We start from the raw sequence: 13740 nt of genomic DNA on the forward strand, positions 1-13740 counted from the left end.
TCTTACTTCTCACAGCCCACACCTATGCCAGCAGACACACAGATACCCTGCCTCACTCTCTAACTTCACGTGGCTGAGCTCCTTTTGGTTCTTAACACCATGCCTAAATCATCCACAGGCAGTCATTGATTCCGCAGCATCACTGTCTTTTCAGAATAATCAAGAGGAAATTAGCTGGCTGCTGGTTAATGATCTCTTCTTAGTAGAGTCCACTTTACAACTTGGGATTATAAGGCAAAAGAAAATAGTTGATTCTGGATGAGCATGAAGAGAGTGGCACCTCCCGTGTTTGGGGCAGCGAGCTGCTTTCTGTATTCACAGGTGGAGTTCAGGGGCTACCAGGAGCTCTGGTGTCGCTCACTTGGGTCATGGGGTTGAATCCAGATTGTTAAGATTAGTTGGGAAAGGATTCCAGACAAGAGCACCTTGGAGTGACCAGCCAGGGAGGAGGTGGTTTGCCCTTGGGACTCATCAGCACTTGGGGCTCGGGTTGGTCATAGGCACCAAAAGCAGAGAGTGACCAGCCTCAAGTCGGTGGGACAGAAGTGGATGTGCCCAAGGCCCTGGGGCCAAGTGGTGAGCTCCTCAGAGCCACCGAGGGGCCGCATAGTCTGGCAGGGCTCTAGAGCCATTGGCCACTGCCCCAGAAACCGAGGCTCAGTGGCAGCTCTGCCATGCTCCTCTGTGATTGGTTTAATCATTTCAGGGGCAGGGGAGCCTGTAAAGACACATCTAGTGTGGGCCTGGGCCATCTTGGAAGCATCTGTGCTTCTGAACTCCCGAGCCTAGTCTAGAGGTGTGGAGTCACTAGGAATGAAGTGCCTGCAGATCCCCAGCTGCAGATAGGATGGGAAGGGAGTGCCCAGCCTAGGGGGAAGAGCCATTGGCCCAGGCAGCACCTGTGTTAATTCCTGAGATGAAAAGTTAGGCCGTTAGAGCACCCAGACAGCCCCAAGGGTTCTGACAGTCTGATGGATTCTGGGTGCAGAGAAAACTGAGACTAGTTCATGAGCTGCACCAGCTACCAGGTCCCTTTTCTAATTAACAGCTTTGGAAAACAACACTTTTAACCAGTAGATCTTGGCTCTGCATGCTTGTAATAATTGTTCGTACAGTTAAATGCTGAATAATCTGACCGCCTGATTGCATATTGTCCTTCCCACCAAGGGAGATAAAGGAATAAGGAATTTGGCTTTGAGGTGCTTAAGGATCTGGGTTCCTGGGGAGGGGCCCCTTTTAGAAGGTGGATGGAGAAAGGCTAATTCCAGTCCCACAATGGGAGGGGTCTGTGTGCAAGGTACCCCCTCCTTTGAGCTCACTATGCTATCATTTGTTTGGTTCTTTGTCAAATTCATAGAAAGGAAGGAGATGGAACTGATCCCATAATATTTTCAATTTAATCCTATTTTCTAATGTTATTTGAATAGATGACTTATCTCTTGGGAGCAAACCCAGGAATAGAATTTAAATCTTTTTTTGTTTTTTTTGGCATTCCATTTATGGAGTATGATTTTGAATGGAGTGGAGCTTGGAAATCAGCATAAGGCCGTTAGAACTTGGGAAAGGTAGTCCAGAGTTGTGACCTTTTTTTTTTTATCTGAATTCCTTAAGTGAAACACATTGGGTTAGGCTTACTGTATTTCATTGATCACCATAGTTTATCATTTGGTCTTACAGCTCAGTTTCTAATGGGCAGCCACTCACTCAAATCATCCCAAAAGCAAGACTGAGCCTACAAGGTCAGCATGATAATTCTTGCTAAAGGAAGATGTTCAAAAAGAAGTTGACGTCGACAGTTGTGCTAGATTTTTCAGAACTTGCCTTATCTCTTCCTCTCAAGAAATCATTCTTGGGTTGCATTGGAATAGACTATAAGGCTTGGGTTGGTTTGGGGATCCTCCAGCTTGGGATAGCATTGCCAGCAGAAGACAGGGTACTGGTGGGGGGCGCAGCCAGCCTAGGGGAGAGGGGCTACAGGGAATTGGGCAGACCAGGCTGGTTAGGCAGGCACATCACTTTTTCACTCCCTTGGTAATTAGCAGCCTGTCTGTCAGGTTTAAAATGCTGAGCAGCATTGATTAATCAGAAATCTGGCCAACTGCCAGAGACATGAAGGGCTGAAAGCCTGCTGCTGCTGTTTCAGTTGAGTAGTTTGTTAAATTATAATTACAAATTTTTCTTCCTGTTTAATGACAAAACTTGGCTTCTCTTCTGTCCCATCCCTGCAGATCACAATTATTTGAGGACAGGACTTTTTATCATTGACAGTGCCTGACTATTTCCTTTTTTTTTTTTTTTTGCACTTTTTTGGAGGGCAGTTAGGATTAAGTAACTTGCCCAAGGTCACACGGTTAGTTAAATGTTAAGTGTCTGAGACCGGATTTGGACTCAGGTCCTCCTGACTCTAGGGCTGGTGCTCTATTTACTGCACCACGTAGCTGCCCCAGACCATTTGCTTTTCTAATAAAAACTTGGGTGTCTCTGCTTAATTTCAAATGGGAATTCCCAGAATAATTTCTGGACATTGATTTATATTCTAAATAACTACAAGCCCTTTTACTTCCAGTCAAGGTGGAAACTGTAAGATCAGTCCATTTCATTTCTTCTTTTTTTTTTTTCTCTAAAGCAATCGGGGTTAAGTAACTTGCTCAAGGTTACATGGCCAGTTATTTCTGGGTGTGGTGCGGAGTATCTGAGCCCGGATTTGATCCAGGTCATCCTGACACTGGAGCCAGTGCTCTTACTCGCTGAGCCACCTGGCTGCCCCTAAGCAATTGGGGTTAAGTAACTTGCTCAAGGTTACATGGCCAGGTGTTTCTGGGTGGTTGCTAAGTGTCTGAGCCCAGGATTCAATCTCCAGGTCTTCTCAACACTGGAACTGGTGCTCTTACTCGCTGTGCTACCTGGCCACCCCAATTTCATTTCTTCTTAAGAATGAACATGGCAGATTTTTGCTAGTCCCTTCCAAAGAAGGCATCTACCACACTCAGAATCTTTTGAGAAGTCTTGTGTGGGAATTGTCTGAGGGACCTTTGACACACTCTTTGGAGAGGCCTCACCCCAGTAAAGTCTTCTGGCCTCTCAAGTCACCTAGAATCAGCCTCGGCCTGTGTTGAAGGCATGACTCCAGAAGCACTGGGTTCTCTTCCCTGGTGAGCCCGTACCTTAAAATGTCTTGAGCAGGGAGAAACCTTTTGTTTTTGTCTCAGAATAGTTCACAGGTTCAGTGGACGTAGTCCTGACAGAAATGCCATTGCCGTGGCACCTTAGCGGTTGTGAAACCCTCTGCTCACAGCAGCCTGGTGGGGCAGGGCATGTGTTACTGTCCCCATTTTATGGATGAGGAAACTGAGGCTCACAAAGACTTCAGCTTCTCCTGACTTTGGTTCCAGCATTCTTGCTGTTATGCCCAGGGGTCTATGGAAGTTGGAGCTACATGGCCCAGGTCTTGCTACAACTTAGCTGTGTAACCCTGGGCGAGCTCCATGATCTCTGCGGGTCTCTATTAACTCATCCATTAAAATGCACTCCCTCAGGTCCGTTCCACCTCCTTCCACAGATGTCTAAATTGGGGTCTGTCTTGTCAGTCAGTTGGATTGTTCTAGAATCCCACATGGTCCTTTTAGGGAGGCTTGTGGGCCTTTCTGCCAAGAGGGAGCAGCCTCCTGGCCTTTCCCCCTGGGACGGTGCCATGCTTGCTGGACAAGAGTCACTGTTGGGAAGAGAATTGTGGACCCTTATCCTGCTGCTTGTGTTTCCAATAGAGGGTTTGCTCCAGTCCTCAGTCACATGGAAGCACAGCCCAGACCTCAGATCCTTGAAGGAGGGTGCTTGGGAGGTGTTGGAGCGTTTGGTAACAGGTGCCTCTTCTGTTTGTTTTAGACTTCAAAGTTAGAGAAGCAGAATAGTGTGCCTGAGAGCGACTATGACAATACCACCCCTGACTCGGAGCTGGATGACACAGGGTACGTAGGGCCTGTGCAGGGCCTGTGCACAGGGTGGGGAGAGCCCAGCCCGGGGCATCCCTGCCTGCACCTTCCTGCTTTAGGCAAGCCCTGCGGGTGCTCTGGCACCATCAGCTGCGGCAGAAGCCAAGGCCTGGGCAGGATTGTGTTCCCTGGGAGAGCCAGAGAGCCCTGTCTGTCTCCCTCTCCTCCCCGCCTCCCACTTCTCTGTGTGTGTCTGTCTGTCTCTCCCCCTCTCCCTTTCTCCTCTCTGTCTGTATCTCTGTCTCTCTCTCCTTCTCCCATCTCTGTTTCTGTCTCTCCCTCCTGCCCCATCCTCCTCCCCCACCTCTGTCTCTCCATTTCTCTCCTCTTTCTCTCTCTCTCTCTCTCTCTCTCTCTCTCTCTCTCTCTCTCTCTCTCTCTCTCTCTCTCTCTCCTCTGTCCTCTCTCCTTTCTCCGTGTCTCTCCTCTTCTCTCTCCTCTCTCTGTCTCCTCCTTTTCTCTCTCTTCTCTCTCTCTCCCTCCTTCTCTCCTCTCTCTCTCTCCCCCACCCCCTTCCTCCTCCCCTGTCTCTGTCTCTCCGTCTCTCCCTATCCTCCCTTCCTCACTCTCCCTACCCTCTCTCGATCTCTTTATGTCTGTCTCAGCAGTATCTCTACATAGATTTCCACAATTATTATTCACTCTACAGTGAACATACAGTTCCTATTCTTGTTCTCCATTTGTGGCCATGGGATTGCCTTTTCTGGGGGAGATGGCAGGAATAATAAGACTTCCCTCCTGTCTGTGTTATTGGTCTTGCTCAGTCTACCTTTTCTGTGGAAGGAAACCTAAAATCCAAGACTTTAGAGCAGGCGAGGACCTCAGAGGCCTCCGAGGCCAGGACATAGTGACTCGGCCACAGAGACCCATGTGGAGAGTCAGATTGTGCCCAAGTCCTCTGACTCCTGCTCCCGGCCTCATGCTGTCTCCATGACCATGTCTAGCCCTGAGGTGGACCAGAAAGGGTCCGTGTGAGCCGTAACTGCCTCGCGATGAAGGGAAGAGAGCTAGGTGGGGCGCCGTGCCCCAACTGCCCCGTGAGCTAGCCATCCCCCTTTACATGCTAGAGGGCAGTGAGCTGGCCCCTCACTCACCAGCCTTGTGCTTCGTCCCTCGCCTTCCCAGGTCAAGCAGAAAGGCCCGACAGCGGAGCGTCCTCTGGCCTGGGGAAGGCGCCTTCCCCGATGTGGGAGACCCCCACAGCCTGTCGAGTTCCACCCTTCCGAGCACAGAAGACGTCATTCGGAAAACTGAGCAGATCACCAAGAACATCCAGGAGCTCTTGAGAGCGGCCCAAGAAAACAAGCATGACAGGTGAGGCGAGGCGTTCTGCTTGGAGCCTTCCGGGGGTGCCGTGGGGCCGCGGGGAGGGCAGGGAGGGGCCACCAGCAGCCGCTAGAGGCTTCTTGGTGAGCAGTCTGTCAGTGAGCGCGTGATGTCTGCACGGCTGTGCCCCCTGCTCTGGGGCCCTGTCCTGGGGGAAAAGGAAGGGGCTAGCACACTCCAGGAGCTCTGGCTTCACCTCCATCTCAGGACTGGCTGGCCCGGGGAGGTGGGCTCTGTGCAGAGGCCGTGTGGCCCTGCTGGGGATGCTGTTGCTGAACGAGGTAGCCTCTGTAGCCTTTCCAATTCTGAGATTCTCAGAGTCTGTGAAATTGTTTTTTAGAAATGTTCATTTTTGAACATCTTTAAATAAAGTTCCTATTGAAAAGGGCAACACAGACTGTGGTATCACAGATATCCTCCTAACTAGAGTCAGGAAGACCTGAGTTCAAATCCAGCCACTGACGCTCACTGGCTGTGTGACCCTGGACAAGTCTCTCAGTTCACCATCTAGAAAATGGGGCTAATAAGAGTACTTATCTCTCAGGGTTTTTGTGACAATAAAATAATATTTGTAAACCTTAGGGCATTGTAAATGCTGTTCATGGCCTTAGCTCATAGTAGTGGTGGTGGTGTTGGTATCATCTGTGTAGACCCGGGTGCTGTTTGCTCTTAACCTGAAGCAGGCAGAGCTTTGCCCATTGCCTCCCGTGGACGTCTCCCAGACCATCTCTGGTGCTTCCTGCCGTTGCTGTGCCAGAGGGGATCACTCTTATCCTGTATGTACAAGGCGGTGTTGACTTGGGTGGTCTGATGTCCCTTGGGGGTTTTCTTGCCCCAGACAAGTTAATCCTAAGTGAAGATGATCCGATCATTGCCCTGAGTGCTTTTCTTTCATGCAGGGAAAGGAAGCTCCTTAGACAGACCCTCTCTGTTCCTCAGCTGACCCCGACAGCGTGTGGGGGCAGTTGCTGGATCAAGAACGTTATTTGCTTTTTCTCTGACTCACGGGGGTCTCCTTCTGGAATCAGCCCTGTCAGACGCACTGAGAAGTAGCATACTTTAGTAAGAATAACAGCTCACATTCATGTGTTGCTTTAAGGTAAAACACTTCCCAAATCTCTCATTTATCCTCACAACAGCCCTGTGGAATAGAGGCTGTTCTTAACCCCCTTCACAGATGAGGAAGCTGAGGCTGGCAGCGGTGCTGTCATTGGCCCAGGGTCGCCCAGCTGGAACATTCTTGGGGCTGGCACCCTCTGGGCACTCCCCTGGTGCGTGTTCTAAGGTTTCTAGGAAGTGTGAGGAGTTGGGCTGAGCTTGGGAGAGCGGGGTTCAGAATTCAGAAACAAAGCGGGCGCCCTCCTGCGCTCTCAGCAGAGGGTTCCCACTGAGGGCAGCACCATCAGCCCCTCAGCCCCACCGCTCACACTTGATGCCTCCAGGCCTTTCTCCTCCCTCCGCTTCTTGTTCTCTGGAGGCTTCTGTGCCTTTGTGGTTCTGCAGGGGCCGTGTCCACTACGCTGCCCTTAACCGGCCTCAGACGCCCCAAGTGAGGTCGCTGCTCGGCCATGGGTTCCTGCCTGCATTCCTTTGGCTCGGGGCCCTTGGTGTCACAGTAAAGGCTTCCTCGTGGCTTCATCCCACGGGATACATAGAGTAGCAGCTGCTCACGGGGTGCCATGGGGGCCTCGTCACTTTGCACCGCACTGGGTTTTAGCTTTCTCCATTAACAGAAGGTGACTTTGTTCTCAGAAGGCCTCAGTAGGGGCTCAGGAAGGCTTAAAGCTTCGTGTCTGGGGGAGTTAGTGCAGTTCTCACTCTGACACGCCTTCCCTTTTTCTTTGTTCTTCCCAATGCCCAAGCTCCATGTTTGGTTCTGAAACCGGAATTGGCCTGTTCTTGTTTTCTCCTGCACGTGTTAAAAACTCACGTTGTCTGCCTGGGGTCCCTGCGGGCCTCCAGAGGATGCGGGGACAACTCTCATCCCAGGTCATCCTCTTTGGCTCAGGGAAAAGTGAAATGGGCAGAAGCAGAAAAACAACATGAGTTTTCCTGAGATCGAGGGGGATGTTCCAGGATAGTGGCTCTTAGAGAAACAGCTGCTTGAGGTCCTGGCCCCATTTGTCTCGAAGTCTCCCAGTGCCTGGCACCCTCGGCTGAGCAGATGAGGAGTTATCAGATCCATGAGCAGGTGCACGAGTTTGTACAGACAAGGCGGCTCCCAGGGCACTAAGTGGCCAGGGACACCAGAGGGGACGGGCTGGGAGGTGGCCTCCCTGCTTGGAGGGGCTCTCCACCTCTGCTCCAGGAGAGTGCGCCTTCAGCATGTGCCCTGCCCCCCGCACTTCCTCACTCAGTGCTCTTTCTTAATCCTTAAGGGGTGTACAGGTGCTGTCCCTCAAAGCCATTGACCTCAGTGGCAGTCTCTCTCTGTCTCTGTCTGTCTGTCTCTCTTCATTTCTCTCTCCTCTCTCTCTGTCTCTCTCCCTCTCTCCCTCCCTCTCTGTCTCTCTGTTTCTCTCTCCTCTCCCCCTCTCTGTCTACCTCCAAGCCTCTCCTACCTGTCCCCCAGCGGGTCCCACATTAAGCATGAAAGGCTTTAGAGAAGGTTCTCGATGTTACTCTCCCCCTGCAGAGGGTCCGCCTCCTTAATTGCTGCTTCCTTTTGTGCTAAGATCTTCCTCCCAGCGTTGGGAGGGAGCAGATTCTCCAAAGAGACTGAAAGGAGAATCCCTTTTTCTTGTGGCCGGGAGAGTGGCCTGGCCATCTGGCCCTAAATGGGAACTGGAACCAGATGAACTGTCGGAGATGTGAAGCCTGAAACTGTCTTGGTTTTAGGCAGAATTCTTGGAGCAAGGGTGAAAGCCCCTTTCCTGAGTAGCATGAGTGGTCTTGTTCTGCGTGTGGTGTTAGACTTGGACAAATAACCGCGTGTCGGGTTGGGTCACGCTTGGTCCCAGAAGGCCAGGGAGAGTCTGTAAGGGGAGGTGGAGAGGGGTGGGAGGTTTGTTCAGTTCAGTCTCCGTGCGCATCATCCTGACATTATGGGGTTCAGACGGGGCTGAGATGGGACAGTGACTCATGGGATGGAAGCCGGCAGGGGGCCTGAGAGGCCATGAAGCCCAGAGGAGACCGTGGCAGGCAGAGGTGAAGTCAGCTGCCATGGGTTCCAGGCTAGTGAGTGCCCGAGCTGGAAGGCTAGCTCAGACCCTCCAGGTCCCAGCTCTGTCCACCCCTCCTGGAGTGAGCTCTCCTAGAGCACAAGCTCACCTCCCAGGCTTCAGATAGCCTGGGTCAAGGCAGCTTTCTTACTTAGAGTGAGATTTATTAGGGTCATTCACTGGGCAGATGAAAGATCATCTCACAAAATGAGCTAAGAAGTTGGCTTTTGTGCTTTACAGAGAAGAAAAGTAGGAAAACAGATGTTTGAGGTCTTTAAGGAGCCTCCTCAGCCCTCTCCTGTCCTAAGGGATCACAGATTGCCGGGCCCTTGTCCTCCCTCTATGTAGCAGCAAGCACCCCAAGCGTCCTCAGGGTTGCTTCCACCACAGGTTCTTGGATCTGCTTTGTTAAAGGAAAGCAACTCAAAATGGGTTAACAAGCTTACTTTAATCAGACAGACATAAAAGGTCAGCACCCCGAACTTCAAAGTATACAGGCAGAATTATCAAGGCAGAAACAGATCAAGTAGACAGATTTCCAAACTGTCCAACCATTACATACATACCCAGTCAACATCTGGGTTTTTCAAAGCCGGGGGGGCCCTGGACAACGGTTTCCCAGAATTCAGATCAAATCACAGAACACTTCTCAAAGCGAGTCCCAAAACAAAGCTACACATCAGGGCTTATATAGCCTTCTCCTGGCTCAGAGAATGTAACAACCTTATTGACTCACTGGCCAATCAAAAAGTATCTACTGAAAAAACAAGCCTCCCACCCCAGGCTACAGGTGCACTTTAGCCTAGGGGCAGGGAAGATCTTCGAAATTTGCATTCCCTTTACACTCTACAGGATGCTGCGGTGCCGGTGCCAGTGCCGGGGCGTCCTCCCCGCCCTCTTCCAGGGCCAGCCAGGATCCCCCCTTCTCTGAGAGGCCACGCCCCCTCTGTTCTCCTGGTTCTCTCCAGTTTATCCTCAATTTAGCTCTTTTTGTCTGTCACTCATTCAGCGTGCATTGAGGGCCTGTCACGTGCTAGGCACTGTTCTGAGCAGGGGCCAGGTGGGGAAGGCCCTCGCAGTGAGGGGACCAGGAGCCAGGGAGAGGAGGGAGAGTGCTCAGGGAGGACGGCCAGTACAAAGGCCCAGAGTCTGGAGGTGGAGGGTCTGGTGTGAGGAAGAACCAGGAGACTGCTGTCACTGTGTCACCAAGTACCTGAATGGGCATCAGGAGCAAGAAGGCTAGAGGGGAGGAGGGGCTTTAAAAGCCAGAGGGTTTTCTCTTTAATCCTGGAGGAGTGATTGAATGGTGGCATGATCAGATTGGTGCTTCAGGAAGATCAGCTGGGCAGCCAGCGTCCTGGAGAGGCTGGAGGCTTTTACCAGGGCAGTGTTTGCATCACAGAGGGAAGGAAGCGGGACAAACACTGGGAATGAGAAGGGGAGGAAGCCAGGATGGCTCCTAGGGTGGGGGCTGGGGGAGAGGAAGGAGAACGAGGTCAGGCAGGGGCATGTCAGATTTGCCACGTCTGCCGAATGCCCAGCTGGAGATGTCTGAGAGGTCGCTGGAGGTAAGTGGAGGCGTCCTCCGAGGATCTCCTCAGAGGTGAGCGTTGACACTGTGGGAGCCGATGAGGCGCTGGCTGCTGACAGGTGGTGTCTTTGGCTCTGCCGGGAGCCCCCTGAGAGCGAGGCCTGGCTCTGTCTCCCTGCCCCTCCAGGCCTGCGCTGCTTCTTGGTGGGCCCTGAAAGGGTCAGGGGTTAGTCCTGGTTTTTCAGCCACAGATTTTTTATTCTTGAGAATCCACTTCAGTCAAGCATTTCTTTATTAAGCAGATTGTCTTGAGAGCGAGTTTTATGTGGAGAAATGCCTGTTTTTGAGCTTCGTTAAAAGTCTTCATTCTCCTCATCATCATTGGCTTAGGATGTCAGAGACTTCTGGCCCTTTGGTGTCCCAGAGGCCTTGATGAAGGAGCATGGGCAGTGGAGGGGAGCATGGGGACTGAGGGCTTCCCTGGAGTGGTCTGGGCCTCAGCCAGACCTGGCATCCAGAAGCCACTTCCTAAAGACTCTGGGATCTAATTGGGTAGCGGCGTGGTCCTGAGACAAGCATGTTAGTAAAAGGCGGAGGTTGGGGGGTGCCTGAGGTCATCTGACTTTAATGAAGTTCACTTGGGAGTGTGACCCTGCATTTCTGTTCTCCTTGTACATGTTGGTTTACATTTATAGACAGGTCAACTCTGACCACTGCAAAGGCTCAAAGTATCCTTTGGGAAAATAAATTTGGGCATAAATGGCTCTCAGGTTACTGTTTTTCATAGTCCTGTGACCCTGTGACTTCTGGGGCCTTAGAATCTTTATTCTGCATCAGGGGCCAAGGAGACAAGGCCTCGGAGGAGTAAGCAGACAGCCAGCCAGGGCAGGGTCACACCCCCTGTGGCCTCTCAAATTTTCCCTTTCCCCTCCAGTAACTGCTGGAGTGATTGCTGCCCGCTGGGCATGCCAGGCAGCCATGCTGAGCATGCAGAGAAAGGCAGACCAAAGCGTCCCCTGGCATCTCTGCCAGCAGTGGGCTGTGGAGCCCCTCATCTCTGCCACCTGATGCTGGCCCTGCATTGTGGCTATGTGTGAGGCCCCTGGGAGTCCCCAGCCCTCTACCGAGGGGGACAATGACAAGGAAGGCCTGCTGCCTCCTCACCGGACGTTGTTCCTGAAGGAGTGGTGGTTCGCCCATCAGCCAGCCCCACGCTCTGCAATAGGTTGTTGCTTTTGAGTAATCTCTTGCTTTATTTTGCAGTTATATTCCGTGCTCAGAGAGGATACATGTGGCCGTGACAGAAATGGCAGCCCTCTTCCCCAAAGTAAGTCATGAGTCTGTCTGGGTCCTGCTGCTGGAGGGTCGGGGACCTGGGGGCCCTTCTCCAGTTGTTAGGTTTGTGACCTTCCTCAGTGGGCCTCAGGCTCCCCATCTCTAAATGAAAGGGCTTGGTCTTGGATAACCTTCAAGGTCCATTCTGGATCTTAATCCATTTTCTAAATCCCTGATCTCACAAACGTTCTGTGGCACATAATGAGAACTCTGAGAGAAAATGGTTTCTGGGTCTCGGCATTAGTGTCAGTTACTGGGCCCATCGGTTCATGTTATTGTTGGTTAATAGAGTGTGCCAGTGGATAACATTTCAGATAAGCCACTCGGGGGTGGGGAGCTGATGCCTCCAGGCCACATGGCCTTGTAGGTCCTCAAGTGCAGCCCTCTGACTGAATCCAGACTTCACAGAACAGATCCCCTTAATCAAAGGATTTGGTCTGTAAAACTTGGACCCAGGCACAAGGCCGCACCAAGGACCTAGAAGGGTTCCCTACCCCTGACTGACTTTTAGTGTGTATTCAAGGAGATCGCGTTGAATTTTCTCTCTTTAGAAACCCAAATCTGATATGGTGAGGACTTCCCTGCGCCTCCTGACGTCCAGTGCCTACAGACTCCAGTCCGAGTGCAAGAAGACCCTGCCCGGGGAGTCCAGCTGTGCCGCAGACATCCAGCTGGTGACCCAGCAGGTCATTCAGTGCGCGTACGACATCGCCAAGGCAGCTAAGCAGCTGGTGACCATCACCACCAAAGAGAACAACCAGTAGTCACCTCTTGGGCCTTTTCGCCTTCGTCAGAGCCGGCTTCAGATTTAGACACGGAACTTTACAGATTTTTACAAAGAAAAATTAGTGGCAGAGTAAACTTTTTAAAATAAAACTCAGTATTATTTTTGCATGTTTTCTAACACATTTTCCACTATTAATTTAACCCACTTGCCTTATTTTGTGCCCGTTTGCCAGCTTCGTTACTGATCCAGTGTGTTGTGAACTGCTCTTGGGCTGGCGTCATTACATGCAAAAAGGTCTTGGTGTTTGTTGTCTCCAGCAGCTTCATGTCGTCTTTGGCTAAAACTATGGAAAGAGCTTTAGAAAAAATGTCCTCGAGACAATTGGATTCAAACTGTACAGTCTCTGTCCCATATGTAAGCATTGTGCAATTACCAGAATGTCGCCAGCTTCCTGCAACTGGCCTGGAAAGTCTTGGGGTGTCTGAGCCCATGCAGGGAAAAGGTGGTGGCGCATTTCTGAAGGAAGCAGGGGGACCAGCAGGGTGGAGGTGATGCCATCGCTTACCTACAGGCTAGTCCTCTCCCATCTCATGTAGAACGGACCCCATGACCTTTCTTTATTGTTAGGTTAGGTTGGGCCAGGACTGCCGGCTGCAGGGTTTGTGTCTGGGTAAGGTCTTTAAAGCCTTAGGATTACAGAGTGGAGGCTATTTTGTGAGAACTGACCACAGAAGAGCATGTGGGCTGAGTAAGCCACTTCCGGTTCTCTAGAGCCCCTCAAACACAGCTGCCATTGACCACAGTCAGAAGCCACAAACAGCCTTGGTCACCCCAGCCACAGAACTCGTGTTCCTGCATCCCCCATCAGCCTACAGGTATTGCTTCTTTGTCTTGTAAGAATTCCCTGCAGAATGAGTCTTCGTGCCCCTGAGCTGGTTTTCACCCTTCCTAAAAAGTAGCCACCACTTAGAAAAGACTCCTCGGGCACACAGACTCCTCGGCTGCCAAATGTCCCAAAGCTATGACGAATTGTCAGCCCTGGTTTCTGGGCCCTGGGGATCTTCATTCATAGAAAGATGGTCCATTCGCACTGATTGTAAAGGTCTGTGTGTGGTTGTGGTTCAGATAATACAGGGCCTCTGGGGACTGGGGTTTGAGGTTTGAAGGCATTCCTGTCTGTGGTTGTGGCTACATGAGTGCCCTTGGCCCATGCCCATAAAATAGGCCCCTCATTGCCGTTTGTCGGGAGGGTGTTGGCCTGCTCTCTTTTTTAAAATTACATCTGCAATAACCTACTTGTCACTGCAGATAAACCCATTGAAATAATCATAGTAAAACGTGGTCCACTGCTGCAGATTTTGTCTAAGCTTGTCTATGTGCTAAATGGATTTCTCTTTTCACAGAATGGTTTGATGCAGAAACATGTTTGTAGCTTTGGCCATACATTGCAGGTTGAGATTCCCCCCCCCAGGTGCGCTCTCTTGAAGATAAAGGGGAGGGGTGTGTGCATGTGTGCGCATTGGAGAAGGACTCATCTCTTGCCATTCTCGTCCCCTTGTTTGCATTGCCACCAAGTGCCATAACCTTGTCAGCTGCTTACGCGGGGCTGTTGCTGTCACTGCCTTTGGGGCAGCTGGGGGTGGAGGGTCACTCTCAATTTTTGTTTAAAAA

The 13740-nt window shown here is 51.3% G+C and overlaps 1 protein-coding gene across 7 annotated transcripts in view; it reads left to right on the forward strand.

Moving 5' to 3' along the window:
• The window catches only part of GIT2 (GIT ArfGAP 2), a 45949-nt gene extending 33071 nt beyond the window's left edge, over positions 1-12878 (forward strand). For all 7 annotated transcript variants that reach the window (XM_069081622.1, XM_069081624.1, XM_069081627.1 and 4 more), the window contains 4 exons: positions 3883-3965; positions 5115-5303; positions 11271-11334; positions 11894-12878. In XM_069081622.1, coding sequence (XP_068937723.1) covers positions 3883-3965; positions 5115-5303; positions 11271-11334; positions 11894-12106 — 549 coding nt within the window. In that variant the 3' untranslated portion in view covers positions 12107-12878. The remainder of the gene's footprint in view (positions 1-3882; positions 3966-5114; positions 5304-11270; positions 11335-11893) is intronic.
• The last annotated feature ends 862 nt before the right edge of the window (positions 12879-13740 follow it).

Source organism: Petaurus breviceps, unplaced genomic scaffold, assembly GCF_028583685.1.
Source record: "Petaurus breviceps papuanus isolate PSGF00001 unplaced genomic scaffold, PetGlider_PUasm1.0 99, whole genome shotgun sequence".
Lineage (NCBI taxonomy): Eukaryota > Metazoa > Chordata > Mammalia > Diprotodontia > Petauridae > Petaurus > Petaurus breviceps.